The 27,350-nt window shown below is 37.1% G+C and overlaps 1 protein-coding gene across 1 annotated transcript; it reads left to right on the top strand.

Annotated features, from left to right (window-relative positions):
- Positions 1-588: 588 nt before the first annotated feature.
- On the top strand, positions 589-21,834 carry LOC137046367 (gastrula zinc finger protein XlCGF57.1-like). Its single transcript, XM_067423557.1, has 3 exons — positions 589-716; positions 1,119-1,233; positions 19,240-21,834. The coding sequence occupies exons 2-3, from the start codon at positions 1,176-1,178 to the stop codon at positions 20,160-20,162; spliced, it is 981 nt and encodes a 326-aa protein (XP_067279658.1). The 5' UTR covers positions 589-716; positions 1,119-1,175; the 3' UTR covers positions 20,163-21,834.
- The last annotated feature ends 5,516 nt before the right edge of the window (positions 21,835-27,350 follow it).

The raw sequence follows: 27,350 nt of genomic DNA, 5'->3' as shown, positions 1-27,350 counted from the left end.
GATGCTGTCAATGATGGAAAAATACATATTGTGTACTTCCCTACAGAAGACATGGTGGCAGAAGTTTTAACAAAATCTGTATCAAAAATTAAAATTCTAAAGTTAAAACGTTTTCTGTTTGGGAACTAATTATTTGTGATGTCATTATTAAGATGATGAAAACAAGTGGGGTTGTTGAATTATGTTCTCATCATTTATGTTGTATTATGTTGATTTCTATTATTATTATTATTATTATTATTATTATTATTATTATTATTATTTTCCTTTTATGTTCCATTATGATACTGACTGTCGTATACTAAAAATGTGCAAGAGTTCAATGAGTCCAGTCGATTCACCGGCACTTGTTGCGGCTCCCTCGAGCACTGATGGTTTGCCAGTGTATTGAGATATAGGGTAAAATAAAATAAAAATACTAAGAAGTCATTTAATGTGTAGTATTCTTTAATGGATGGATGACAACTACATTACACATAAACATAACAGAGAGGGAGAGAGATGAAAACCTAACAAAGATAACAGTTGTCTTGTATCGAATCTATGACGTTTAGATACTTTGCTTTTGGATTGATTTCCACCAGTAGAGGGCGCTCGTGCAACACAATAACACAGTCTAGGAGAAGAAGAAAATTTATCGAGGGGAAGGGATCATACACATATGTGAAGTGGAACACGCCCGTTCATTCTGCTCTGAATCTGCTGTTTTTCAGACTGTGAGTAAATTAATTTGATCATTTATTAGGAGAAATCTAAACACAAATCATTTAGTGAATCACGTTAATCGAATGAACCGACTGATATTGTACAGTAACGTTACCCCTGTGAAAAGTAAGCTCGTTACAGTTTTTTACTAACGTTACACGGTGCAGTTTGTGAAGATTATGAGTTGTTTTAATCTTATGCAATGAAACCTGGTAAACAGTTTTAATGCATGTAAATCATACCTAATGTAAGAGCAACATAAACATGAGCAAACACTTATTTGAGATTGTATGTGTGATGATGAGCATTTGCTAAAGTAAGAGTGACCACAATGTATACCTTTATTCAGTTAAGACACTCCCACAGCTGTTCATGATTTAAAATGCTGTTGAATATTTCCATCACCCCACAAGAGAAGCACCAGCAAACAGGAGGAATTACTCCAGGGGAAACTACTGACACTATTAAAGATGGAGTTTGAGGAAGAAGCCTGCAGAATAAAATATGAAGATACAGAGGAACAAATAGGTTGGTGTTTTCCTTTGTTTTCTTGAAAGACTGTTAAGGAATATTAAGATGAAAACTGACACATCCTCCTGAGATCCAGGTATAGGTTAGACTTTTGTCATCTGTAGGGCTGTCATGATAACTACTTTTTGTTGAGGAATATTTTGTCCCTAAATTAATTGCTATAAGTTATATTATTGTTTTTTAAGACCATGTTATGCTACTGCTTATATAATGACAATATAATCACGTAACTCTTACAAAAAGTTTTTTTATTTTTTTTGTAATTTTGTGCCAGCTTGGCTATTAGAGGAAATCTATGGTTATCACACCACCACGTCAGTGGATGAGTTGATGCATCCATTGTGTCTTCCCGGAGTACCTTGGGCAGCTCTGGACATACCCCCAACAACTGTTCCCACAAAATTTGAAGCATGAAATTGTCCAACATGCTGAAGCATTAAAAGTTCCTTTCACTGGAACTAAGGGGCCAAACCCCTGAAAAATAACCCCACACCAGACCAAAATTTACACTTACCACAAAGCAGTCATGCAAGTACCATTCTCCTGGCAACCGCTAAACCCAGACTCATCTATCAGATTGCCAGACAGATAAGTGTGATTCCAGTGTTGGGCAAGCTACTTGGAAAATGTAGTGAGCTAAGCTACCAGTTACTCTACAAACAAGTGTGTCTGTAGCTATCGACTCTGCAGAAAGTTGGCAACTTCTGCACCCTGCGCGCAAGAGATTAGGTCGCAGGGTTTTTTCTACATTTAAATTTTTTTGGCGGCCGCCAAAGCAAATTTTTGTCCCTAAAGCCTTATTTGATGAGTTATTGTGATTTATAAATTGATGTAGATTTGTAGTGCGCGTGACTCTCTGCTCGTTCTGACACTCAGTTAACATGCGCCCTCGTTAACTGAGTGACGGAGAATGAGCAGAGAGCCCCACACTCTGTCTTCAAAACAGTCACCGTTCTCTCTCTTTCTCATTCGTGCATATCAATCAAAATCAACAGAACTGACAAAATGGTAAATGGTCGGAAGACTGAATCCGTGCACCACGTGGTGCTCTTGCACATTATTTTCCCTGAATTACTGCTGGATGCTCTTTCAAATAAACAGAAAAATATCCTTATGAAGTGTTTTCTGTGATCAATCTTTTGCATTGTTTTAACAGTCTGGGTTCACACATAATGCGTCCGCTTTTGTCCGATTTGCGAACTGATGACTCATTTGAACCGATTCATTTTAATGAACTGATTTGTCTAACACTGAACTCACGAATCGGTGTGTAATCATTTACTCACAACACCTCTGAAATGAGAATGCAAGAGTGCTTACCCCATTAAACAAGAGGGGTTAGTAAGAATTAGTCTTAATAATCCACAGTATTTTCCTGTTTTTATTTTGAGTATTTATATTGATAATGTGTAGTACATTTCTGGAATAAGGTGAAAGCAGAACCACGCAAGTTAAATTGTTTATGGCAGAGAATTAGACTTAATTTGTTATTAAATTTTTAATGCTGCTTTTTAATAATTGTTGCCAAAATAATGAATCAGTAAACCATGCAAACTGTGTAAAAATGAGGAACTAAAGAAACAAACATCAAGACATCATACAAAATGAGATATCAAAATTAGATTAGCAAAAAAAGCAAAAAAAAAATGTTTAGCATATATTTAACATTTCATGCGGGTAGGTACTTTTACTATTGGTTTGTGTGTGCGCATGCATGCGTGTGTGTGGATGACCATGACTGGTCAGCCACCACCGAAGACCATTTCTGACCCAGGAAAAACCCTGGATCGGGCTCAATAAAATCAAGCCCGACCCTAGCCACGTGCACGTTGTGTCCGAGCCCAGCCCGGCCCGACACATTAACTGTAATTATGAGCCCGAGCCTGATTTAAACCCGACCATTTTTCAATACGTGGGTGTTTTGACGAGAACGAGCCTGTAATGAGCAAAGCGCAGCGAAGCGGACTGGTGAGACTCATGTTAAAATTAACATTGATAAACTTAAATGAGTTGATAACATCGCTGTTTTCTCCACAGTGACTGTACAGCCAAATCAAATTTTGTTGCAATATTTTCCTGTTTAACACTTTGAAGCTGCTTTATTTGAAACAATCGTCATTGTAAAAGCGCTATATAAATAAAGTTGACTTGACTCCACTCAATAATCCGCAGGCGCGCGCTCATGAACCACTCACCGGTAAACCGATGTTTGCTCAAATCCAGCTCAGACATTTATCTGTAGCTTACTTTGTTGCAGCCATTAAACAATGTGTTTTTTCCTTCATATTTATGTTTAAATACTATATTATTCTTACATTGCATCTGATTATGATAAGTGAAAAGATGCGAGTGGGTCAGAAATGATTTTGGTTCTTATATTTAGTTTAATATTAAGTTTTGTTTTGTAGAAAGCATTTCTTTCATTTTGTTTAAATTGTATCTTAATTTAAAAAAAAAAAAAGGTTTCTTAGGTCAATTGCCTGGATTTAATAAATAAAAAGCAAATAGCAGACTATAATTGTGACAGGAAGTCGTGGGAGTGATCGCTTTCATTGCTCATGAACTGGAGCGTGCGTCTCATAAATAAACCGAAACTCAGCAGGCTACTTGCCTCACAGACATGAGAAATATGCGTATAGAAAGCTTGAAATGTCCACTTTTAAACAATTCAAAGATATAAATAGATAGATTAAGCAAAGTGCAGTGTTCATGGGAGCAGCTCTTGACACAGATCGTTTCTGTTTAGAATGCTGCGCTCCATCACTGCACGAGCTGTGAGTTTAACGCGCATTTTTACACTAATCCTGACTTGTGCAACTTTGTAGCCTACACATATTGTTTCTTAGTTGTTGTATTAGCTCTTACTTTGCTAAAAATATATATAATTTCTGATTATAGCATAGCTTTCTGCCCACCCAATTAGACTAGTAAAGTAGGCTAATAATTAAAAAAACAAATGCTTGATCAAGGGCCCGGCCCTACCCGGCCAGAGGATGGTGTCGGGAAATCTCGGCCCGACCCAGCCCGCGGGTCAGTTTGGGTCAGGTTCGTGCTCGGGCAGAGAATCTAAACTCTAATGGAAACCCATTCCATGAAGTTCTCTACGCACTGCTCTTGCAGGCCACAGAAAGTTTGGAGGTCTGTCTGTAGCTATCGACTCAACTTCTGCAGTTGGCAACTTCTGCACCCTGTACGTCTCAGCATTCGCTATCCCCGCTCTTTGATTTTTACATGACCTACCACTTTCTGGCTGAGTTGCTGTTCCCAATTGCTTTCAATTGGGAACAGCAACTCAGCTTGTTTCCATTAATTGGAAACAAGCTGTTTCCATTAATTGTTTCCATTAAACAGTTGACACTGAAATATTTAATAGTGAGGAAATTTCTCGAATCAAAGTTTTAGTTCACCCCAAAAAATTAAAAATTGCTTACCCACAGGGCATCCAAGATGTTGATGTTTTTGTTTCTTCAGTAGAACACAAATTAACCTTAACCGGCCAACCTTTGCCGTATAATGCGTGCCAATGTTTTTTTTTTTCTATGAGAGTAAAAAACACAGACATACGAATCCATATTAAACCCTGTGGCTTGTGGCGACACATTGATGTCTTAAGACACAAAACGATTATTTGTGTAATTTTTTACCTCATATCAGACGAATCTCATCTAGTATTCTCCATCAAGTAAGGTCAAAAACCTTATTCAACCAATCCACGCCATCTCAGGGCAGTGCACAGGGGGGTGGCCCGGTGACGAGCCACTGCCCCTTTAATATAAATATAGATGAGTTGTATCAGGGTAGCCTACAATGGGCTCATTTTTCAAAAAAGTACATACTTGTGCAAAAAAGTATTTTCTGTTTATTTTAATTAATAAAATATTTAATTATTGTTCAGTAAATATTAAAATGTTAATATAAAAATATATTTTAAAATACAGAAACAAATGTTTAGCCTAAGTAAATAATCTGAAACCATTGAATGAAAGATTCCATAATAATTTTATAAAGTGTTATCCTTGTAACAACTAAATATATGTGTATTATATGATTATTATCATATTTTTTATTATAAATATGATGTTGCCTCTAAGATGGACACCCAACTTAAGATATTTACCAGCTGAATCTTAACCATGTCATGTCAACAAATGGAAGTCAGTCAGCTGTTTATTATGTTAAATATGCCTTTTACCCCAAATACCATACTTTTATATATTCTGTTATTAAAAATCTGTTGCGTATGATTTACATAAATCATAAACAAGACCTTTGTCTCAAAATATATTCAATTTTAGTGATTCTCATTTGCTACTTAAATCTCCAATAAAAAATGTAAATAGAAAAGATATCAAATTAGCCCAGAATCAACTTTTTGGAAGAATAATTAGAACAACAGAAATTTAATTAGCACTAAAGCCTAACAATTGTATTTACAGTATGATTGTAAAAGGTTTGTTATTAATTTTTTATATTAAGATGATACTCAATCCCCTTATAGTGCCCCTTTTTTTTTGGTTTGGGCCACTGCCCCTCAAAATATCTGTGCACGGCCCTGCGCCATCTGCACAGGCATTAATGGGGAATCTACATGTGACCCCATCTGTGAAACCCGGCTAAAGTTGCAAAATCTAATTATGAGGTTATGATTATCAAAGTCGTAGTCATAAAAATTATGAAAATAGGTAATGTATGTTTATTACTGTAAATTATAGATTATACCAAGGGATTTGAGATATAATACTCACATTTTAATCTATAACATTATAAATACTGGAGTGATGAGTGATTTTATTGACACTGCGTTTTACACGTTTTGCACAAAAAATTACATGACACGGGCTCCCTAAACGTTTTTCTGTGGAGGACCAAACCTGCAGAAATTAAAAATAAGTAAGTCAATGAATGAATAAGTAAATAAATGAATAAATAATTAAGATGCTAAAGAATCTGTTTATTTGATGCGCTGTGACAGTTGGCGTCGTAACACCATTTTAAACTGGAAAGGCGCATCTCATACAGTTCTAAAGCGGTTGAAATTGCAATAAACAAGTGACAAAAAATTTGTAGAGATTTGTCAGAAGAATCAGCCGAGATGAACAGCCGATTTGTATGGAGGCATCTGATGATCAAATTACATTGGAATTCGCGAACAGAAAAAATCAAGTAAGCCCAGAGCGGTTTGTTTTCAGACTGCGTGTTTTTAGCAAAACGTACCATAAGATGAGATCGAAATGTACCCAGACCACCTCCCGTGATGGTCTCGTCTCGGTTCGCTTTGAAGGGCTCTGAGATCGTTAGGAGTGTTCACATATGGGCCAAAACACACCTAAATGCGAGCAGGAACAGAAAATAGCTTATTGCTTAAACAGCTTTTTCGATATTAATCTCAGTGGAATTGCCCCGATTAATGATATAACCAGGTTTATTGAGGATTATTTTCTGGAGGATGATGGTGATGATGAGCAGGACACATTCTTGGACGAAACTGATGAGGAATTTGAAGGTAGGCTAAGTCTTAGTAATTTAAACTTTTTGCTAAATGTAGCTATAATGCCTCTGTAATGTAATGTAATAAGAAAAATAATCTTTCTTGTGAATATAATGTAAAAATAATGTTTCTTGTTTCTGTCCCAAAGAGAAACAAGATTATTTTTCTATTTGTTTTTAGCAAAAATCACTTCATTTTGATGTTATTTTCCAGAAAACAAGAAAAAAATATGTAATTTTACTTATCTAGTAAAAGCATTTTGATATACTTTTTTTTAGAAGTTTAGACTGGAAACAAGACAAAATTCTAAGAAAGAAAATCTTTTTTGTGTGTGTGTGAAGCCTCAATTTGCCTGTTCCTTGTTCCCTCTGCTCTCCCCTCAATCAGATCCAGTCTGACTAACCTGAAAGACTGATGTTTTAATATAAAATGCTTTACTATCCACTTTAAATGTGGAATTAGCCCCCATCCCATCCTGCATGTTACACCATTGTGTTTTTAAGTCTATTGCTTTGAAATGAAAAAATAATCTCCTTGATTTTTCAGGCAGTGACAAACATGATGATGAGAACACGCCAGTTTTGTTGATTGAACTCCAAGCTATTAGTTTGGGAAATCTGAAGAGGGAACACCAACAAGAAGAATTAGCTTTTAATGCTGGAAGTCCAGATCTGAAACTGAAAATAGGTTTCTTTTGCAACTGCAAGTATTTCAATAGGGAAAAGTGTTCTTCATCTTTCAATGATGGAGAGTTGCTGTCACTCAAAATGAAGCATTTGGAGATGGACAATACTGTAGCCTACTCGACATAGTGGTTTTAGCTCAAATACAAAGTCACTTGAACTGTGGGAAAGAAACCGTTAAAACAAAAAAGGATCACAGACTGTGTAAATGTCACCGCCTAGATTCCTACTATGAGGGTCAGAAAATCTGTCGTGACACTTTTATGTATATGCATGCTGTGTTCAAGGATTGCCTAGCGTCATTGGTCCAGCGTTATTTGCAGAATGGTGTGACCCCTAGGATGCATGGAAATAAGGACAAAATTCGATGTAAATGACATTGAGAGAGTTGTGACAGTTATCCACAATGCTGAAGAAAATGCAGTGCTGTTTCCTGGCAGAATTCCAGGATACAAAAGGGACGACCTAAAGCTACTGCCCTGTTCTGTCAGCAAAGTTGCTATCCACAAACTGTATAGTTAGTCTTACGAGTCCAGTGATCATCGAACTGTTAGTGTACACACATTTTATCGTCTCTGGCAGCAGTATGTGCCAAACTTGTTGCCCATGAAACTAATGTCAGCTCTATGCTGGACCTACCAAAAACATTTCCCCCCACCTAATTATTTCTTGTGGTCTGTGTATTCACAACAAGTACAAATACCGATGCAGATTAAGACTAGGCAATTTCCTAGGCAGATATTGACTTGGGACTATATTATGGGGAAGCACAGGCGAAGCACTGTCACTTGGAGATATCATTGCTCTCATCCTCATGTCCTCTGGCTGTTGAGCGATCGCAATGTGTTCTGTGATAATTCTGCGCCCAAGTAGCAGTTCTTTACCTGTGCTTCCCCATAATATAGTCCAAGTTAATATCTCAATCGTGGAGAGTTCCTTTAAGGACTAACATAAGGCATTTATCTGTTCTTGAATGGATACATATTTTTTTACAGAAAACACTGCATTGACAAATTGAGTAAACATTTGCACATTGTTTTACAGGTTAATTACAGTTTGACTTGACTCAACAGCTGCATTATCTCCATGACCCCATGCAGCCAGGACCCATCTTCTTTAAGAGGCCACGCAAGTGTGCTGTGTTCGGCATTGTAACACAAGGGCTTCCACAGATGGTGGTCTTTTTTCTACATGAGGCAACCATTACTGGCAAAGTGGCCAACTTTGTGACCAGTCTCCTGGACTACTTTTTTTGAGAACTATGGTGTGAAGGAGACCCACTTTCACTTACGGACAATTGCTCAGGGTAAAATAAAAACAATGCACTGGTTCATTACCTTCTTTGGTGGTTATAACAGGCAAGCATCAGAGGATTACTCTTTCCTTCATGGTAGCTGGTCACAAAAGGTTTGCTCCTGACACTCTTTGGCCTGTTTAAGTGCAAGTACAGGAATTCAAAGGTGGACTTTTTGGCTGTTATTGAGAATTTTTTATGGCAGGCTTCTCCAAGTGGTGTTCTGATTCTCCAAATTTGTGGAGATGAGATGGTTATTGTCCCCATGTATGGCTGGAATTTTTACCTGTCACAGTCCTGCCCTAATCTAACAATGCAGAACAAGGTTCCGAGTGATGAAAACAACAATGTTGTCCATGCAGAAGTGCCTGGCCCCTGGTCCACCCCACAAACTAGGTGTTGGAAGACCAAAAACAAAACCCACATGGTCTATAATTAAATAATTAAACTGGCTTAGAACATTGACTGTGTAGTCTCTGTGGAGCTGCTTATACTATGACAATCACTTAGCTGTGAACAAGTATTCCATTTCTAATTTTAATATGAATTTGAGTTTTTAATGTCAAATTGACATACTTTTGTGATTTAAAATCCATGCGATTATCAAAATTTTTGAATGTGTTGTTCTGTGTATAGAAAGTTAACCTGTTAAAGGGAAAGTTCACCAAAAAATGAAAATTGTCATCATTTAATCCCCCTCATGTTGTTTCAAACCTGCATGACTTTCTTTCTTTTGTTGAACACAAAAGAAGGTATTTTAAAGAATGTTGGTATCCAGACAGTTGACAGTTACCATTGACTTACATAGTAGGAAAAAAAATACTATGGAAATCAATGGTACTACCCTTCTTTTTTGACTCTAGATGTACTGTACTTAATGTTACATAGTAGCCCAGTAAAATTATTTAAATAATGTTTTGTACTAAAATGTAATATATTAATTAATTTATATATTAATGACATTATCCATGGATATTTGGATATGGATATTGTATTAATACATTTATATAAATCATTTCAATTCATTGATTTGGTAATTGTTGCTACAATCAATCTTTTGTACACCCAATTCGTGTTGATGTTGTGCTTTTTGGACATGTGCATCATAATAAATTGTTTTACAAACAACCTGTTTTACAAAACTTTAAGAATTTTCCCATAAATGTGTCGTATGTCACTGAAAATGGGAGAATTAAAGCTTTAATGTTGTGTATGGTTCATAGTCAGCATCATTATGCATCTTGTGTTTACATTGAAAATTCTCAAAAAAATTCTGAGACCAAAATTCATCAAATCTTTAACCTAGCAATACTCAGTCAATATTAAATATATCCTTGTTAAATTTTAACACAATGTTCTTTACATTATGTAGAGTGATTTTATGTAGAAAACTGAATCACAAAAAAATTACTTTAGTTGGGTTTTCATAAACTGGGACACACACACACACACTCGCGGCAGTGGTTCATGTAGGTTGGCTACAAACCTGACCAAGTATCGAGGTGTCCATGAGCAAGACACCTAAACCCAGCTGCTCCTTGCATGGCTGACAACACCGTCGGTGTATGAATGGGTTAATGTGAGGCGACATGTAAAGCGCTTTGGATCGCCATAGGTCTGTTAAATGTGCTATAATAAATGCAGTCCATTTTATGTATGTATGTATGTATATATATATATATATATATATATATATATATATAGTTTTGACCTTCTTCAAAGGAAGTAATGGCATTGGGAATACATACTAGATGAGATTCGTCTGATATGAAGTAAAAAAAAAAAAAAAAAACACAAATACTGATCGGTTTGATCAAGAAACGATCAAGAAACCGATCGTTTCGCATCTTAAGACATCAATGTGTAGCCACGAGCCACGGGGTTTAATATGGATTCGTATGTCTGTGTTTTTTACTCTCAAAGTGACTGTCATACAAAAACACCCCATTGACATGCATTATAGGGCAACTGTTGGAGTAAAAAAATCTTAATTTGTGTTCTACTGAAGAAACAAACACTCCTACATCTTGGATGTCCTGGGGGTAAGCAGATAAACATCACATTTTCATTTCTGGGTGAACTACCCATAAGCATAGTACAACCTAAATCTAAACCTATAAATCAAAATAATAGTAATGCCTAAACATTGCATTTATTTTGTGCAACTTAACTTTAAAGTTTCAGCTTCTGAAGGCTTTTGTAAGAAGCGAAATAAAATTGGACTGGAAGGAAACTTGGTATAAGAACAAGAGTAGAGATGGGCATGCTAGAGATGCGTGGATCAGCTCTAACGTCACCGAATCTGTCATTAAAAACAAACCACCCACACATTATTTTCTCTGATCCACACCCAATAGTCACACTACAATTATTCAAATTCTCAGTGTTAAGCAGAATGCTAGAGTAACACATTAGAAGTAGGTTACAGTAGGTGAAGTAGGTTGCTTTAAAACATCTTCTTTGGCAAAATTACTTTTCTTAACTGAATAACCTAAACCAGGGTTGAAAAACCTATAGCACACGTGAGCAAAAGCGAGAGATGTATTTGTATTTAATTCAGATAAATTACAATGCAGAACTACATTTTGAGATAATCATTCAGCATAAATAACACAGATTGTTTTATTAAAGGAACATGCTGACTTTTTGGGACTTTAGCTTATTCACCATATCCTCCCGAGTTAGATAAGTCCATACAAACAATTTTTTCTCCATGCTTTCCATAACTCTGTCTGATGCACCCACAGCTAGACTAGTTTAGCACAAATACTGGAGGTTTTTGGCTCCATCTAGCCTACTGCTCTGTACTGTAAGTGACAAAATAACGCCAACAGTCCCCAGCATGCTCCCTGTGTAAAGAGGTTGCCACGTTGGTTATGTTGACGGAAGTTAGCCTATATTCAGGTGCTGCATAATTGAATCCACACAGATTATAAAATAAAATCAATTATTTTAAAACTTTCTGCAGGACGTAATTTCACAAACAGCATGACTGATTAATCTGTGTTGTTCTCTCTCTCTCTCTCTCTCTCTCTCTCTCTCTCTCTCTCTCTCTCTCTCTCTCTCTCTCTCTCTCTCTCTCTCTCTCTCTCTCTCTCGTTCAAAATGCACTATAAACATCACCAATGGTGCATATGCACAAGGCAAACATCAAGTGCGTTGCAGGCGGCTCTCATGTTTTGGGACAGTTGTCACCACTTGCAAAATTGGGTGCATCATACTAAAGTTTATCATTTGCATGTCTTTTAAAGTCTTGTAAACTTGTCTTGTATGGCGATTTTAACTCTTTCCCCACCAGCATTTAACAAAAAAAAAAAAAAAAGTTGCCAGCACATTTTTGAGAATGTTCACAAAAATGTAATGGCCCATAGAATATTTTGTTGTATAAATATCTGAACATGCAATATATTAAAAGAAAGAGCAGACCTCTGCTTTTAAACAACGTTTTATTCTAGCTTCATGCATTCCTTTTTATCAACACTTAAATATGGGAAAGTTTCATAGAAAAAGCAACATTTTGAACAAAAAGCTGAGAAAATCCAGTTTTGTCAAGGACTACATCCAGATTGAATTCAGAACGATGATCAAACACAGATGGAGTAGATTGAGTCCATCAACACGTCTAATTCTTGCACAGTCCTGTAGGTCGTCATGGGTCAACATTTCATTCAGTAACATTAGATAGTTTCGATTTATATGGTATTTAATGTTGATGATCATCCCCCCAACTTTTTCTCCTGTGTTTTGATCAGGAGATTCTGTACTCATAATTCATGATTCATAATAGTGCCCTCTAGGATATAAAAGTGAAAACACAAACCTGGAAAATTCCTCAGTGGAAGCGTTTTCTTACAAATAACGGCAAATTACAGTTCTGTTCAAAATTATTCAACCCCCAATGCTGTAAATGGTTTTAGGGAATTTAGTGTACATTTGTAATTGTATTCAGAATGAAATCCTACAAGGACTTCTTAAAGGACCATATGCAAATAAAATGACATCAATTAGTTTTTTAATACAGTAGTAAATGTTTCTTTTGTGAATTCTTCATTGACACAATTATTCAACCCCTTAAAGAACAGAGGTTCATTGGAGTGTTTTCAATCAGGTATTGAAAGTTATTCAACATACACGTGCACCTGAATGAATGTTCATCAGAATTAATATTTATAGCCTAATTTTATATTTTGGAGCAACTAACTCCACTCCTACCCTAAACCTACCAACTCTCAACAATATAAAACATGTAACAGGCAAATAAATGTACAGTCACATGTTTTTTTTGCAAAACCTGACCAAATAACTGTATAAAAATGTTAACTCATGTTGCATTCCAAGTCTTCTGAAGTCATATGATATTTTCATGTGAAGAACCGAGTTGATTTTGATGTTTTAGTCGTTAAAATGATGATCGCGCTCCTTTGTGAACAGAACACACACACACACACACACACACACACACACACACACACACACACACACACACACACACACACACACACACACACACACACACACACATACACACACACACACACACACACACACACACACACACACACACACACACACACACACACACACACACACACACACACACACACACACACATACACACACACACACACACACACACACACACGCACTCGTTCATTCATATTTCTAATTCAAATGATACTCAGGGCAAGATTAGAATGACACGGTTGGTCACGAGACACACGACAGCCAATGCTGTCAAAGCTGACCTGACGCTTCTTCCGGCGGCAATATTTGAAATGTATTAATATTCGGCGGATGGATTCGACTTTACGGAACGCTTTTGGGGATTTTCTTCACACAAATCAATTGTTTGGCCTCGGAACACTTGGCATATTTGTACTTTCAGAATAAATTATGCATGCAGTCGTATCTGCCTGTTAGATCCTGTTTTTTATCATACACAAATGGGTAGGTTTAGGGAAGGGATTGAGTTACGCGTTCAAAATGTGTCTGAATATGTGTATGTCCACAAGGTAAATGGATTTATAAACATACTAAATAGTTTTTTTGAAAATGTAAAAATGCAGAACGTTTCTTCTAGGTTTAGGGGCAGTGTGTGTGTGTCTGTGTGATGGGTTGGTTTAGGGGTAGGGGCAGTGCAGTGCAGGGGGATAGAATGAAACGGTGTTGATAAACACGCTAAAAAGCGATTATGCGTCTTGATAGCACACCAAAATGGCATACGAATTGGCGTGCCATACATACACCATTTCATGAGATCGGTTTGGGAATGGAGAAAAAACATTACCACTTAGCGCCTCTGGTGGACGTTTCACCCAAAAAGTGCAGGTAAACGTACCTGGGGGTACATATTTCGGGTTTTGCAAAAATGTAGGCAGAGTCACGTATTTCCAATGAGCCTGGGCTGATCAATACATAATTAAAATGTAAGTACTCTGAAAAAGAAAGTATAAAAAATGAGTGTCTGTAGACGTCTCACGACAGTTTTAAAGACAGCTCATTATTTCCATTCACTCCACCTTCTCCCTTCTGGGCTCTTTCCAAAGCCACGGCCCCAAAATACATGAACACGCTACACCGGCCACTCAGCTGGAAGACACATTATTTTCCTCAGACGAGCAGTGTGCATGTAGTGACATCATGTCAGAATCACATGTAATAAAAAATCGAACTTTATCAGTATGAATATAAACAAATAAGATGTCTTTTAGTACTCACTATCAAGCTAGAATACCGATACTGGTAAAGTTTAAAATATATTTTTGTTTGATTTGGTAATGAGCTAGTTTTATTTATAAGGCAAAGAAAACGGGTAGCATCATGTTTTCCAATAACATCAGTTATACTGTAATGAAGATGAATTTTGTGTAAGATTCATAACACATACTGTGTTTTGCATGTAAACGTTTCCATGATGAAAGCATTGTTGATTAGTAGTAGCTAAAGCTAACTTAGTTCTAAAAAAAGTTCCTGGGTGCGGTGTACTAGCTTTACGCATGCATTTTGTTATCTAAATTTAAATTTTGCGAAATTCAACACAACAGCGATCAACTTGAGCTAAACATATTGAGTATTTATCATCTCTACTAATGGCTAAGTGTATAACAGTGTAACTTTATGCTAAGTAATGTTATGTTAGCTATATTAGGCAGCTTCATGTGCTCTTGATACATGCTTCATGAAAACATAAACCAAACATTTTTTTTATTAAAATGAAAGATTACTTGTCCAGCAGAAATACAGTCAGCAATGAGTCGTTTTTCAGGTCCCTCAGTTCTCACCATCGTTGAAAAGCCACGCAGATATTTACTCGCGTTTAATTATCCAAAGACTTGCATTGCCCTTTCTCGTACTGTCTTTCTTTTTGCATTGTTTGCCTTCGCTGAGTGTAAAACCCTGCACTGTGAATTTTGAATGCTCTTTCTCTGCCATTATTTTGCCTAGGTTTCTTGCCTCTTGAACTGCTCAAATCAAACGAGCATGTGGGCAGATCCTGTAGCGAAAGCGGTGGTCGCCATGGTAGCGAGAGAGAGTGACAGTCGCCCAAGCCAATCATTTGTTTCATCCCGAACAAAAATAATGAGCGGTGTTTATTGCAGATTAAAAAGTCTAGAGTCACTCGATTTTTATACTCTCCTTTTCAGAGTACTTACATTTTAATTATGTATTGACATTAGGGCCGGGACTTTAACGCGTTAATTAAGATTAATTAATTACGTGACTTTAACGCGTTAATTAATTACGCAAAAAAAAAAAAAAAAAAAAAAAAAAACAATTTAACCACACTTATTTTTGCACCGCGGAACGTTTTTCAATGAATGAGTTTCGACGGACCGATTATACTGGAACACCAACTAGCGCTCCGGGGTCACGACAACAACAAACCATGGGTGCGTCACAATCAGCTCCCTAGTTCAGTAGTCAGGGCACTGATCAGGGAGTCAGCCCATTGACTTATGTCCTGGTCAGTGCCCTGACTAGTGAACTAGGGAGCTGATTGAGACGCAGGGCATGAGTGAACATGAACGAAGAAGCTGATGAGGCCGCTTTGCTCGGCCCCGTGGATGGGAAATTTTGTTTAAAAAAACGAAAGGATGGAAGCCTCGACAAGAGCACGGTTGTGTGTAAGCGATACAACAAGGAATTTGCGTATCACCGCAGCACATCGAGCCTCAAATATCACAAATATGCTTTTGCTAAACTCAATGGCAAACAGTGCACTGCTGGACTGAAATAAATAAACAATATTTTGTTGATTAAGCTTATGTATTCAGTCATTATTCAATGGTATACTAAAAATACATGTGAAAAATTACTTCTCATTGTTCTCAGGTCAAATATTTATATGCAATTAAAATGCGATTAATTTCGATTAATTAATTACAAAGCCTCTAATTAATTAGATTATTTTTTTTAATCGAGTCCTGGCCCTAATTGACATATAAAGAAAGTTTAAGCAAATTTGGACAAAAGTGTTTTAGATCCTACCTATCCCACCTTTAAGACAGAGGAAATAATTCGCAATACTCTGTCATTTGTAGCTATACAGATAAGTTCAAGACATAATTATAAACTATAAACTGTCTACTTTTATTTGTGGACTCTGGGAACTAATTATTTTGCATGCACTCACTCCAAACGCTGTCTTCATTTAAAAAAAAAAATTGTTTATTAGATGCCAATTTTTTCTTTTCCAAAGCATTTCTAAATTCAGTTAATATGCCCAACAAACGAAATGTCTAGCCAAAATAACGAAAGTGGTAAAAAAAAAAAAAAAAAATTTGAGTTACCATGCAAATTCAAACATTTCGCTCTTTTCTATATGCATCAACCTGGCGCGCGTAAAAGTCGATCATTCTTTACAGATGACTGTTTCGGTATGTTTGGAGAGAAGACAAGACGGAGTTCTTTATTAAACTCATAAAAGACAATAGGATTACAGTAATACTGGATTCTAAACACAGAAATGCTACATTATCATGAAGACCTTGAAGCAGATCTGACACATACACACACCTCATATCCGTGCCGCTTATGTAACCTAAGGGGCTTTCCTTACCATTAATGCTTGGACATTGGACACGTCTCCTTCCAATAAAAATAATGGCTAGTGCGGTGGATGGGATATAGGCTACAAACCTACTAAGTGCTATCATTTTGGAATGACCTATCGCGAGAGGAAAATAATACGTTTTAGTCGCATAAAATGCAGCTATGGAAACGGTCATTTCACAATAGTTTTTTATCGACATTTAAGAAATATCGTAAAAGTTTTTCGCAAATCTGTAATGGAAATGCAGCTATTGATGATTGATATAAAACTCTTTTCTTGAGTTTTCTTGTGTCTGAGAGATGGTTTTAATGGGTCTTGACTATCATACAGGCTGACATTAAATTAGTTTACCCAAAAATGAAAATTATTTAATTAATTACTCACCCTCATGTCGTTGGACAACCGTAACACCTTCGTTCATCTTCGGAACACAAATGAAGATATTTTTGTTAAAAGCTGATGGCTGAGAAAGGCTTCAGATAGGCCTCCATTGGCATTCAATACATTCCCACTCACTAGACCCATAAAAGTCACTAATAAAGTTGTTACAAAGTTCATCTCACTACAGTGGTCAATAATTTGACGAAGTGGCGAGAATATTTTTGTGCGCAAAAAAATATAACTAATGACTTAATCCGCCAAGTTATTGTCTTCCGTGTAGGTCTCGGACGTGAACTCACGCAATAGCTTGATTGTAAAATTATTGTAGAGCCACTGTAGTGAGATGGACTTTGTATCGTTGTGTTTAGTGCCTTAGATGGGTCTTGGGAATGTACTGAAAATGAGGGTGAGTAATTAATTAAATAATTTTAATTTTTGGGTGAACTAACCCTTTAATGACAGTTTAGAGTTTAGATCGTACAGTGTGACATGGCTTACAGCATGGATCATGTTTGTACAGTCTGACAAGAAACAATGTAAAGGACTCTTGTAACCCCCCCCCCCCCCCCCATTTTTCAAAAATAGAAATTCCCTGACATTCTATCATTGTAATATTACATTTTTTTTTTTTAAATCTTTCATTTTTAAATTCACTAAACTAAAAAAAAGCATAGACTGTATTTTGATTTTTGGCAAAAATAGTATTCGAAGACGGCTGGGAATTATTTGATTATTATTTGAAAATCGCAACTTCTCCCCTTGCTTCATACAACAATGCTTTGAGCACTCTCGCAATATTTCTATTTAAGCAGATGGATGTCAAAAGAAAAGACTTCAAGTAACACAAGATCTAATGAAAACCCCAAATCAAACAATTAAATACAGTGCATCCAAGTATTCACAGTGCTTCACTTTTCCCACATTTTATTTTACAGCCATATTCCAAAATAGATTAAATGTATTATTTTCCTCTATTCTACAAACAATACCCCATCATGACAACACGAAAAGAGTGTGTTTGAAATCTTTGCAAATGTATATATTACACATATTCACAGCCTTTGTTTAATAGTTTGTTGAAGCACATTTAGCACCAATTACATTACTTCTCTTTGAGTATTTTGCTTCAAACTTGGCCCACCTATTTTGGGCAGTTTCTCCCATTCTTCTTTGCAGGACCTCTCTATCAAGTTAGATGGTGAGTGTCAGTGCACAGACATTTTTCAGATCTCTCCAGAGATTTTCAATCAGCTTCACATCTGGGCTCTGGCTAGGCCACTCAAGGATAGTCACTGAGTTGTCCAGTAGCCACTCCTTTGTTTTCTTGGCTGTGTGCTTAGGGTCGTTATCATGTTGGAAGATGAACTGTCTCCCAAGTCTGAGGTCCAGAGCCCTCTGGAGCAGGTTTTCATCAAGAATGTCTTTACATTGCTGCATTCATCTTTCCCTCAATCCTGACTAGTCTCCCAGTTCCTGCCGCTGAAAAACATTCCTAGAGCATGATGCGGCCACCACCAGGCTTCAATGTAGGCATGGTATTGGCCAAGGGATGAGTGGGCCTGTTTTCATCCAGACATGATGTTTGCTATTTATGCCAGAGAGTTCAATCTTTGTTTCATCAGACCAGAGAATTTAGTTTCTCATGGTCTAAGATTCCTTAAGGTACCTTTGGGCAAACACAATGCATGCTATCATGTGCCTTTTTCTGAGGAGTGGCCTCTGTCTGGCTACTCTACCATACAGGCCTGATTGGTGAAGTGATGTAGAGATGGTAGAGATTGTACTTCTGAAAGATTCCTCTCTCTTCACAAAGTAACTGAGTCCTGGTGTCCTCTGCAGGGGACATAGCATAAAATATGAATACAATAAAAAAAATAAAAAAAATACTCCATTGGTTTCTTATGCTCCAAACAATGTAATAACAAACTAAATGCATTAATGTATCTTATATTTCTGGTTCTCTGGAGGATATAAAAGTACATCTAAAACTAGATCCTAGTAGTCTCTGTAAAAAAATAGATTTGTGCTGAAGTAAGAATTAATTATATTTTTCTCATTTTCCTTCTTTAATTGAATTTTGGGAATTTAATATGTTGATTTTTAGACCCGATGGAAGTGAATGAAGACAAACGGCATCATTTCACAAACCAAGATGGAAATAATACATATAAAAATGAAGATGAAAATGCAATTTCAAAGACTGAAGATAATTTCACACAAACCCCCTCAGGAAAATCTGGAGTGCGAAAATGTTTCACCTGCACTGAGTGTGGAAAGAGCTACAGAAATAAATCAATCCTTAACAGACACATGAGATCTCACACTGAAGAGCGGCCATATACATGCACTCAGTGTGGAAAGAGTTTCAGACATAAAGTACATCTAAATCAGCACATGAGAATTCACACTGGAGAAAAACCGTTCACCTGCACTGAGTGTGGAAAGAGTTTCAGTCGCAAAGAGGATGTAAATGTGCACATGAGAATTCACACTGGAGAAAATATGTTCACATGCATTCAGTGTGGAAAGAGTTTTATTCATAAAGGACACCTAAATGTGCACATGAGAATTCACACTGGTGAGAGGCCTTATACATGCTCTCTGTGTGGGAAGAGTTTCACATCCAAAAGCATTCTCACCGCTCATCTGCTTCGTCACACTGGAGTGAAGTCTTTCAGCTGCGATCAGTGTGATAAAACATTTGTTTTGGCATCAAGCTTAAAAACACACCTTAAAATTCATTCTGGTGTGAAGCCTCACTTTTGCTCTTTTTGTGGAAAGTGTTTTATACGACTGCAGAATTTAAAAGAGCATGAGCGTGTACATACTGGTGTAAGACCTCATATGTGCTCTTACTGTGTTAAGACCTTTACTACATCCAGCAACTTAAAATCACACGAGAGAATTCATACTGGAGAGAAATCATACAGGTGTGCACACTGTGAAAAGAGTTTTGCTCGGTCAGATTCCTTGAAAGCTCATGAGAGAGTTCATATGGGAGAGAAACCGCACCAGTGCTATTCATAAGAAAAAAGCGTTGCCGGAAGTTGTCTAGTGAGCAAATGTTCAAGTTCAGATTCATCACATTACAAATAATACAATTGACCAGGGGAAACTTTGGGTTTAGAATATATGAGGCATTTATGTAAAAGTAGTAACAATAGTCTATTAAATCATAATTTATATTTCAAATAACTTGTTTTAGATGTTTAAACGTTATACATTAAGATAGGCTTTTAAAGACTTTAGCATTGAAAAAGAAAGATTCTAATATTGCAGACAAACAGCAAATGCTTAACAGCGTAATTTTATTGCATTTGGGTCTACATTCCAAATAAATAATTATACTAATTTTAACTTGGATTTTCTGGGGGCAGAATGCTTTTTAAAAAGTGCAGTATAACAAAGTATAACAAATGGTCTCTTCTGATGTCTGCTCTGCACTTGTCACAGCTGTCAGCCGGAGCACCAATTGCCACCAGAGGGCACTCTTCCTGTCTCCTTGATCATATCATAAATTACATTTCCCATAACACATTGACTGGACTCATTATGCTTGATTTACTTCTAGCAATTTATTATGCTCCTGTTTCTCTGCCTATAGAAGGTATGCACAATGACATCACTGTCTGAAAGAGTTACTGCAGTTATGGCCACTGAGTGGCAAGTGGCATTATTGGTTCACTATTCAGCATGAATTCTGTGAAAAACACATCTAAAATGGGAAAGAACTGTGAGATCGACTCTACAAATAGACAGACAAAAGCTACAGAAAAGAGAAGCAAATGGATCACTGCAATACACGGAAACATCTGGATTCCAGGCAGCAAAAAAGTCAATTTGTCATTGTTGAATTTTGAGGTAACATCATACCCATATTGTATTGTTATATAATTTATTGACAACTCATCAATTAAATAAATACCATCTTATATTTGTTTTTTAAATAAACAAACAAAAATGTTCAAACATGTTTTTGTATTGAATTATGTGATTGTAACTTGCAATTTACTTTGCCCCCTCTGCTGAAAGAAATGAACATTAACTGTTTTAGTTATGATAAAATTTTTAATCAATATAACTGGTGAAACGTTTCAAAGCATCATTGTAATATACCAATATATATTGCTTAATAAAAACAATAATGGGCTATGAGAAGAGCACTTTCAATGGGGACAGATAATAACATCTTGGTAATTAAAGTTAATAACAGAATGTTGCTGTTTTTAAAGGGTTAGTTCACCCCAAAATGAAATTTCTTTCATTAATGACTCAACCTAATGTCGTTCCAAACCCGTAAGACCTCTGTTCATCATCAGAACACAGTTTAAGATATTTTAGATTTAGTCCGAGGCCTTTCTGTCCTTTGAATGTAAGTGTATGCCCACTTGCTGTCCACGTCCAGAAGGTAATGAAAACATCATCAAAGTAGTCCATATGTGACATCAGTTGGTTAGTTAGACTCTTTTGAAGCATCAACAATACATTTTGGTCAAAAAATAACAAAAAAAATATGACTTTATTCAGCATTGTCTTCTCTTCCGTGTTCCTCAAATAAAGAATCAAACAGTCATGATTCAAGATTCGGATCTCGTGTCAAACTGGCAAACTGCTGAAATCACGTGACATTGGCGATATGAATCACGCATCAATCTGCTGATTCGCGACCGTTTGATTGTTTATTTGAGGTTTGAAAACAAATGAGCGGGTGAATTTTGAAATTCAAACGATGAATTGGTATGTAATTTTGGCTTGCTATCAAGTAGGGGTGTGCATTGGCACTGCCTTCACGATTCGATTCGATTACGATTCACCAGGTAACGATTCGATTCAATTCGATTCTACGATGCATTGTGATGCATCAAAATTCTACTGCACACAAAGCAAATTTTTCATCAGTCATGAGGCAATACAAGCAGATATTAAACAACAGATTGTATTGGCTGCTTTGTGTCTCCTGTATCTTTGACATAAAAGTTATTAAATAAAATAAAATGTAATTAAATAAAATTAAATAAAATGCAATTAACCCTTAAATGCATGACTGTTTCACCAAACATTCTTACATATTCAGGTCGTTAGCGACCCAGATCTATATTTAACATGGATAGACCTCTATCTGTCGTGATAATATATAAAACTCCTGATTTTAGAGTAACAGCTACAGAAGAATAAAATAAAACCTATTTCGTTACCTTTTGGAGCTTGGAAGGATTCAGTTTGAGCAGATGTTTAATCCCATCATCATATGACCTCCTCAGAGCTCGTTTACCAGTATATTCAGCATCTGACTCATATTCGCGATCTCATGCATATTCTCCAAACTCATTTTCAATGTCTTCAAAATCAATATTTTGATCACTGACAGCTTCTTGACCACATCCATCATCAAGAGATAGTGACACTAACATATGATTGTGTTTAGTACTTGCTCTCTGAAGTAAATCACTGAGCCATTTCAAGTTTTGCAGATTGTAATTATTGTTTCGTTTTCTGTCAGAGGTAACTATGAGTGAAACGTCACTTCATCATTGGGTATCAGACATTGCCACCTTGTGGAATAAAGGTGAATTGCGCCGTATTTCGTCATTATAGATTAATTTATTATTGTGCAAAAAATATATACGTACAATCCTACACACCTCGGGTCGTTAGCGCGTTTTTAATAACCCGTCTATCGCGGTCATCTCCCTCCGCCTCAGCCATCTTCTTTGTTGTTGTTGTTATTCTCCCGGAACCGGAAGTATTTGAAACTTCACAACTTTATCATCCGCCAGAAAATAAACAGTGACATAATCGATTATGGCACTTTGCCGCATCAATGCTGAATTGTTCATGCCCCGCATTGCGATGCATCGCCGAATCGATTATTGTTGACACCCCTACTATCAAGACGTATAATCGCTTTTTAGCCTGTTTATCAACGCTGTTTCATTCTACCCCCCTACACTGCCCCTACCCCTAAACCTACCCATCACACCCACAGCCTCTAAATCTAACCATCAGAAGAAACATTCTGCATTTTTACATTTTCAAAAATACATAATTTAGTATGTTTATAAATCCATTTACCTTGTGGACACACACATATATTTAGACATATTTTGAATGCGTAACTCAAACCCTTCCCTAAACCTACCTTTCGTGTTACCATTTTTTCCATACCCTGACTGGGGGCTAAGATGTTCTAAATGGAAATCCTAGAAACACCCCAGCTTAAGAATATTTTACCTGTAATTCAAATCAGGTATTTATCTAATCTAAATAAGTGTGCAACATTTTTGAATGCTTAGTAACAGACCTTCCCCCAACACAACAGAGAAAGATTCTACATTACCCTGGAAACCATCTGATAATACGTTTTATGGCCCAAAAGAATTTGGCCACATGAAAAGTCCAGAATTAAAGACACAAAGCTTGTAAAACACACACTTTTGCCTCAAATTATAGACAAACCATCTATAAATGAACATGCACCCCAGGACATTGTATGTAAACACATAACTGTCTTGTAAAATGTTTCTTCTGTATGGTATTTTGCATCTTTTTGTCTTTGTCTTAACAACTTACTAGTTCAGGTAACCTCATATATGTCATGTCTCCTATCAAATAAATGCTCACTTCACGCTAGGAAATCCCAACAATCTCATTGGTCAAGTCTACCCTAGGAGGGTGTGACTACTCCCAGACCTTAAAAAGAGAGGTGCTCGGATGCCCTCCCTCTCTCTTCTCTCTCTGGCTGAACCAACACGTCATCGTGGCTGGCCCTTGAGCCAGGCCACCAATGCAGGCCCTCCAAGCAGGGAGGGCCTCCATACACAGAGCCATGTGCTGTGCGGGACCAGAAACCCGAGGCCCACACATGGCTATTATGTCAACAGGCCCCAACACTTCATGTCGACCTTCTTCTTCTTCGACCATCAGAGAATCTGCAAGTTCACCATCGTTCCTTCACTCACCACGGAAGGAATCATGCGTGGTAAAACCCATCAGACCAAACCATCGAACTTTCTCCTGCAATTTCCACCTGGACAGTCTTCTACGGCTCAAGCCATATGCAAGTATCGTACACAAAACAAATTGCTGTGTAGTGAGTAAAACTGTAAACCCATTTGTTCAGACAAAGGGGATTGTAGTCACCGATGGTTTCTCTCAAGGTTTTAGACTCTTTAGACTTCATCCATCTGTACTGACCCGGTTGTTCTAACCACTTTCACTTCAACTCTTGCTATGTATGTTTTGTGTATGTATGTGTTTTATGTCTCGTTCGTGATTTATAGATATTAAATTTTGTGCTCAAAATATGTTTGGTTCTGACTCCCTGCCTGCAAACAAATTGTCCCTTAAATGATCGATCTGGTTATGCGCTCTAAGCGCTTATGTAAATACAAAGGAAGAATATTTTTTCTGTAGCCATGAAAAATATCGTTTTCTTAGAATTAAGTAATAATCAATACTAAATGTTCACAAACGAACTGATTAGTTGATTGCAATGTTAATGTAGCTACATAAAGCTAATCTAATAAATTATTCATAATTAATCATAATGAGTTATGAATAATTATAAATATTTCCCTTAAGAGCTAATTCGCTACACTTTTAATGGAATTTGTCATGTATACATTTCTTGTTGTACTTTCAGCATATTTTGAAGATCATCAGAAATATAACTTAACTCATCTTTTGCTCAACACGTGGCCAGTGTCTTAAAATCTGTCAGATTACCCTCACACTTTTGTAGACAAATGTACAAATGGCTGGTTAATAGGGGATATACATCACACCTAATTCAAGTGAAGATACAAATTGAAAGTTTTAACCGTGATAGCAGCTTTGTCTGAGCAAGGCCAAACTCAGGATGCAAAAGAGGACAAATGGAGATTTGTACTGCAGCTTCCACCGAAGACAACAGACTCAAAGACTACAAGACATTTACAACCATGTACAGCCGCTCTGGAGAAAACAGTGATGCAAGCAATAGGGTCTCCCTGCAGACTTGCATTCTTTTGGATTTGCATGCTCAGTCAACTGCACTTCAGCTGCAAGTGATGTCCTTGCAGTACCTGATTCTCTCCGCTGTCCAATAGCATCTGTGACCGATGCCACATTCAATCTCCCAATTTGGTTCAAGTGTAATGATGCAGTCCTTGGCTGGACTTGAACCCGGGTCATTGGTGTTCTAAGTGTGGCGTGTTCTCCACTGAGCAATCTCTCATACAATGGAACCAAGAGCAGAAGAGTAAAGAGTCAAGAGACTTGAGTCTTCCAAAAAAGTTAAAATTGTCTTTACTTGAGAAACCAAAGTACAAAGTAACTAGGAAAGCAGAGCTTCCAAAAACAGAGAAACAAAAATAGACACAAGGGTCAAAAAGGTTACAATAAGGGTCAAAACGTATCTTGAGATCTGGAGACTGTAGGCTGGGGAACATAGGCTCAAGACTGAACATTATGGCAGGGTACAAGCACGCTTATAAAGGGCAAGACACAGGTGAAGGGAATCAGGGCTAACAAGTAGTGTTCCGAGTACAATTAAATACACTAGCTCCATCTGTAGGAGTGGAGAGCACTGAGTCTGTAGTTAAAGTGCCATCTGGAGACCTGGAGGGAGCATGACAGGGAAGCTTAAGGAGGGCGCCCCCTGCAGGCTAGGAGTGGAACAGCAGCCCAGAATTGGATCTTTACATCAAGAGTCATTGCCATAAGTATATATACAGGTCCTTCTCAAAAAATTGGCATATGTTATAAAAGTTCATTATTTTCCATAATGTAATGATAAAAATGTAACGTTCATATATTTTAGATTCATTGAACACCAACTAAAATATTTAGGTCTTTTATTGTTTTAATACTGACGATTTGGGCATACAGCTCATGAAAACCTCAAAAAATTAGCATATTTCATCCGACCAATAAAAGAAAAGTGTATTTAAATTAAAAAATTCAACCTTCAAATAATTATGTTCAGTTATGCACTCAATACTTGGTCTGGAATCCTTTTGCAGAAATGACTGCTTCAATGCGGCGTGGCATGGAGGCAATCAGCCTGTGGCACTGCTGAGGTGTTATGGAGGCCCAGGATGAATCGATAGCGGCCTTAAGCTCATCCAGAGTGTTGAGTCTTGCATCTCTCAACTTTCTCTTCACAATATCCCACAGATTCTCTATAGGGTTCAGGTCAGGAGAGTTGGCAGACCATTTGAGCACAGTAGTATTGTAATAAAAATGACTATGAGTTTAATGTCTCGGGGAATAATTAACTCAAAAGGGATTCAATATTCAATATTCATGAATTTATGAATATAATTTGCTAGTCGTTCATTGCGTATTAAAATTTTCCGATAAGGAAAAATGTTTAATTAAATACAAGTAACGTGCGTGTCCGGCAGTTCTTTCCGAGGTAGGTGTGGAGCGGCGGGTCTGGAAGTGCGCTGAATTCTCCCCTCTGAAGAATGCCCTCGGGGGCTGGAAAGTTGGTAGATGGCTCTGCGGCGTTTGATGCGATGCAAAAGCGAAAGGGTGAGGGTCACATTGGCATTTGTAGACCAGGTCGAGCGACGCCCATTTCCTAGATGGTCCAATCGATCAGAGAGTTTTCGGCACGAAACAAAGTTCTTTGTTCAGCTGAGTCCCTCCTTTTTGGTTCTTTCCGAGGTAGATATGCTTAATGCATTTTTCTTTACAACGCTGGTAATTTTGTAATAATGCATGTTCTGTAAATTCTTTTACAAGATTCGGTACGATCACATTTTTCTGATTACAAGGATACCTGGGATCATAAGTCTGAGATCTGGGACTACACAAATACAGGCTTTCACTGTCTGGTGGTCTACACAGCTTGAGTTATTCATATAATTTTCTTTACCCGACTGCTTCATGCATTTTTACTCCTTACACTTTTCCTTCAGCTTTTCAGAAAGCTGCGATTGGCAAACGGAAAGCAAGAAATTACCGTAATAAACCATATTTTGGCAAAAAGCGCTATTTGTAAATGGTAATGGTAAATGGTAAATGGACTGCATTTATATATTTCAACAGACCCTATGGCCATCCAAAGCGCTTTACATGTAAATCCTCAACATCTTTTTCAACATCCTGTCTTTAAGGATTTTTTTTAAGCGCGCCAAATGTTGAGGATTTACGGTCAAATAGCGGTTCTGCTGTATTTTCTGATGTATTTGATCTGACTGGGTGGGCAGCTGTCAATCTCAGGCCCAA

This window comes from Pseudorasbora parva, chromosome 18, assembly GCF_024679245.1.
Source record: "Pseudorasbora parva isolate DD20220531a chromosome 18, ASM2467924v1, whole genome shotgun sequence".
In the NCBI taxonomy this organism is placed as follows: Eukaryota; Metazoa; Chordata; class Actinopteri; order Cypriniformes; family Gobionidae; genus Pseudorasbora; species Pseudorasbora parva.
The sequence above is the reverse complement of the archived record's forward strand: the minus strand, read 5'-3'. Positions and strand labels throughout refer to the sequence as shown.

Excerpts from the sequence above, each read along its gene's own strand:
- LOC137046367 (XM_067423557.1), top strand. The coding sequence starts at position 1,176 with ATGGAGTTTGAGGAAGAAGCCTGCAGAATAAAATATGAAGATACAGAG. Across the intron at positions 1,234-19,239 it reads AGATACAGAGGAACAAATAG|ACCCGATGGAAGTGAATGAA; the intron begins GTTGGTGTTTTC and ends GTTGATTTTTAG.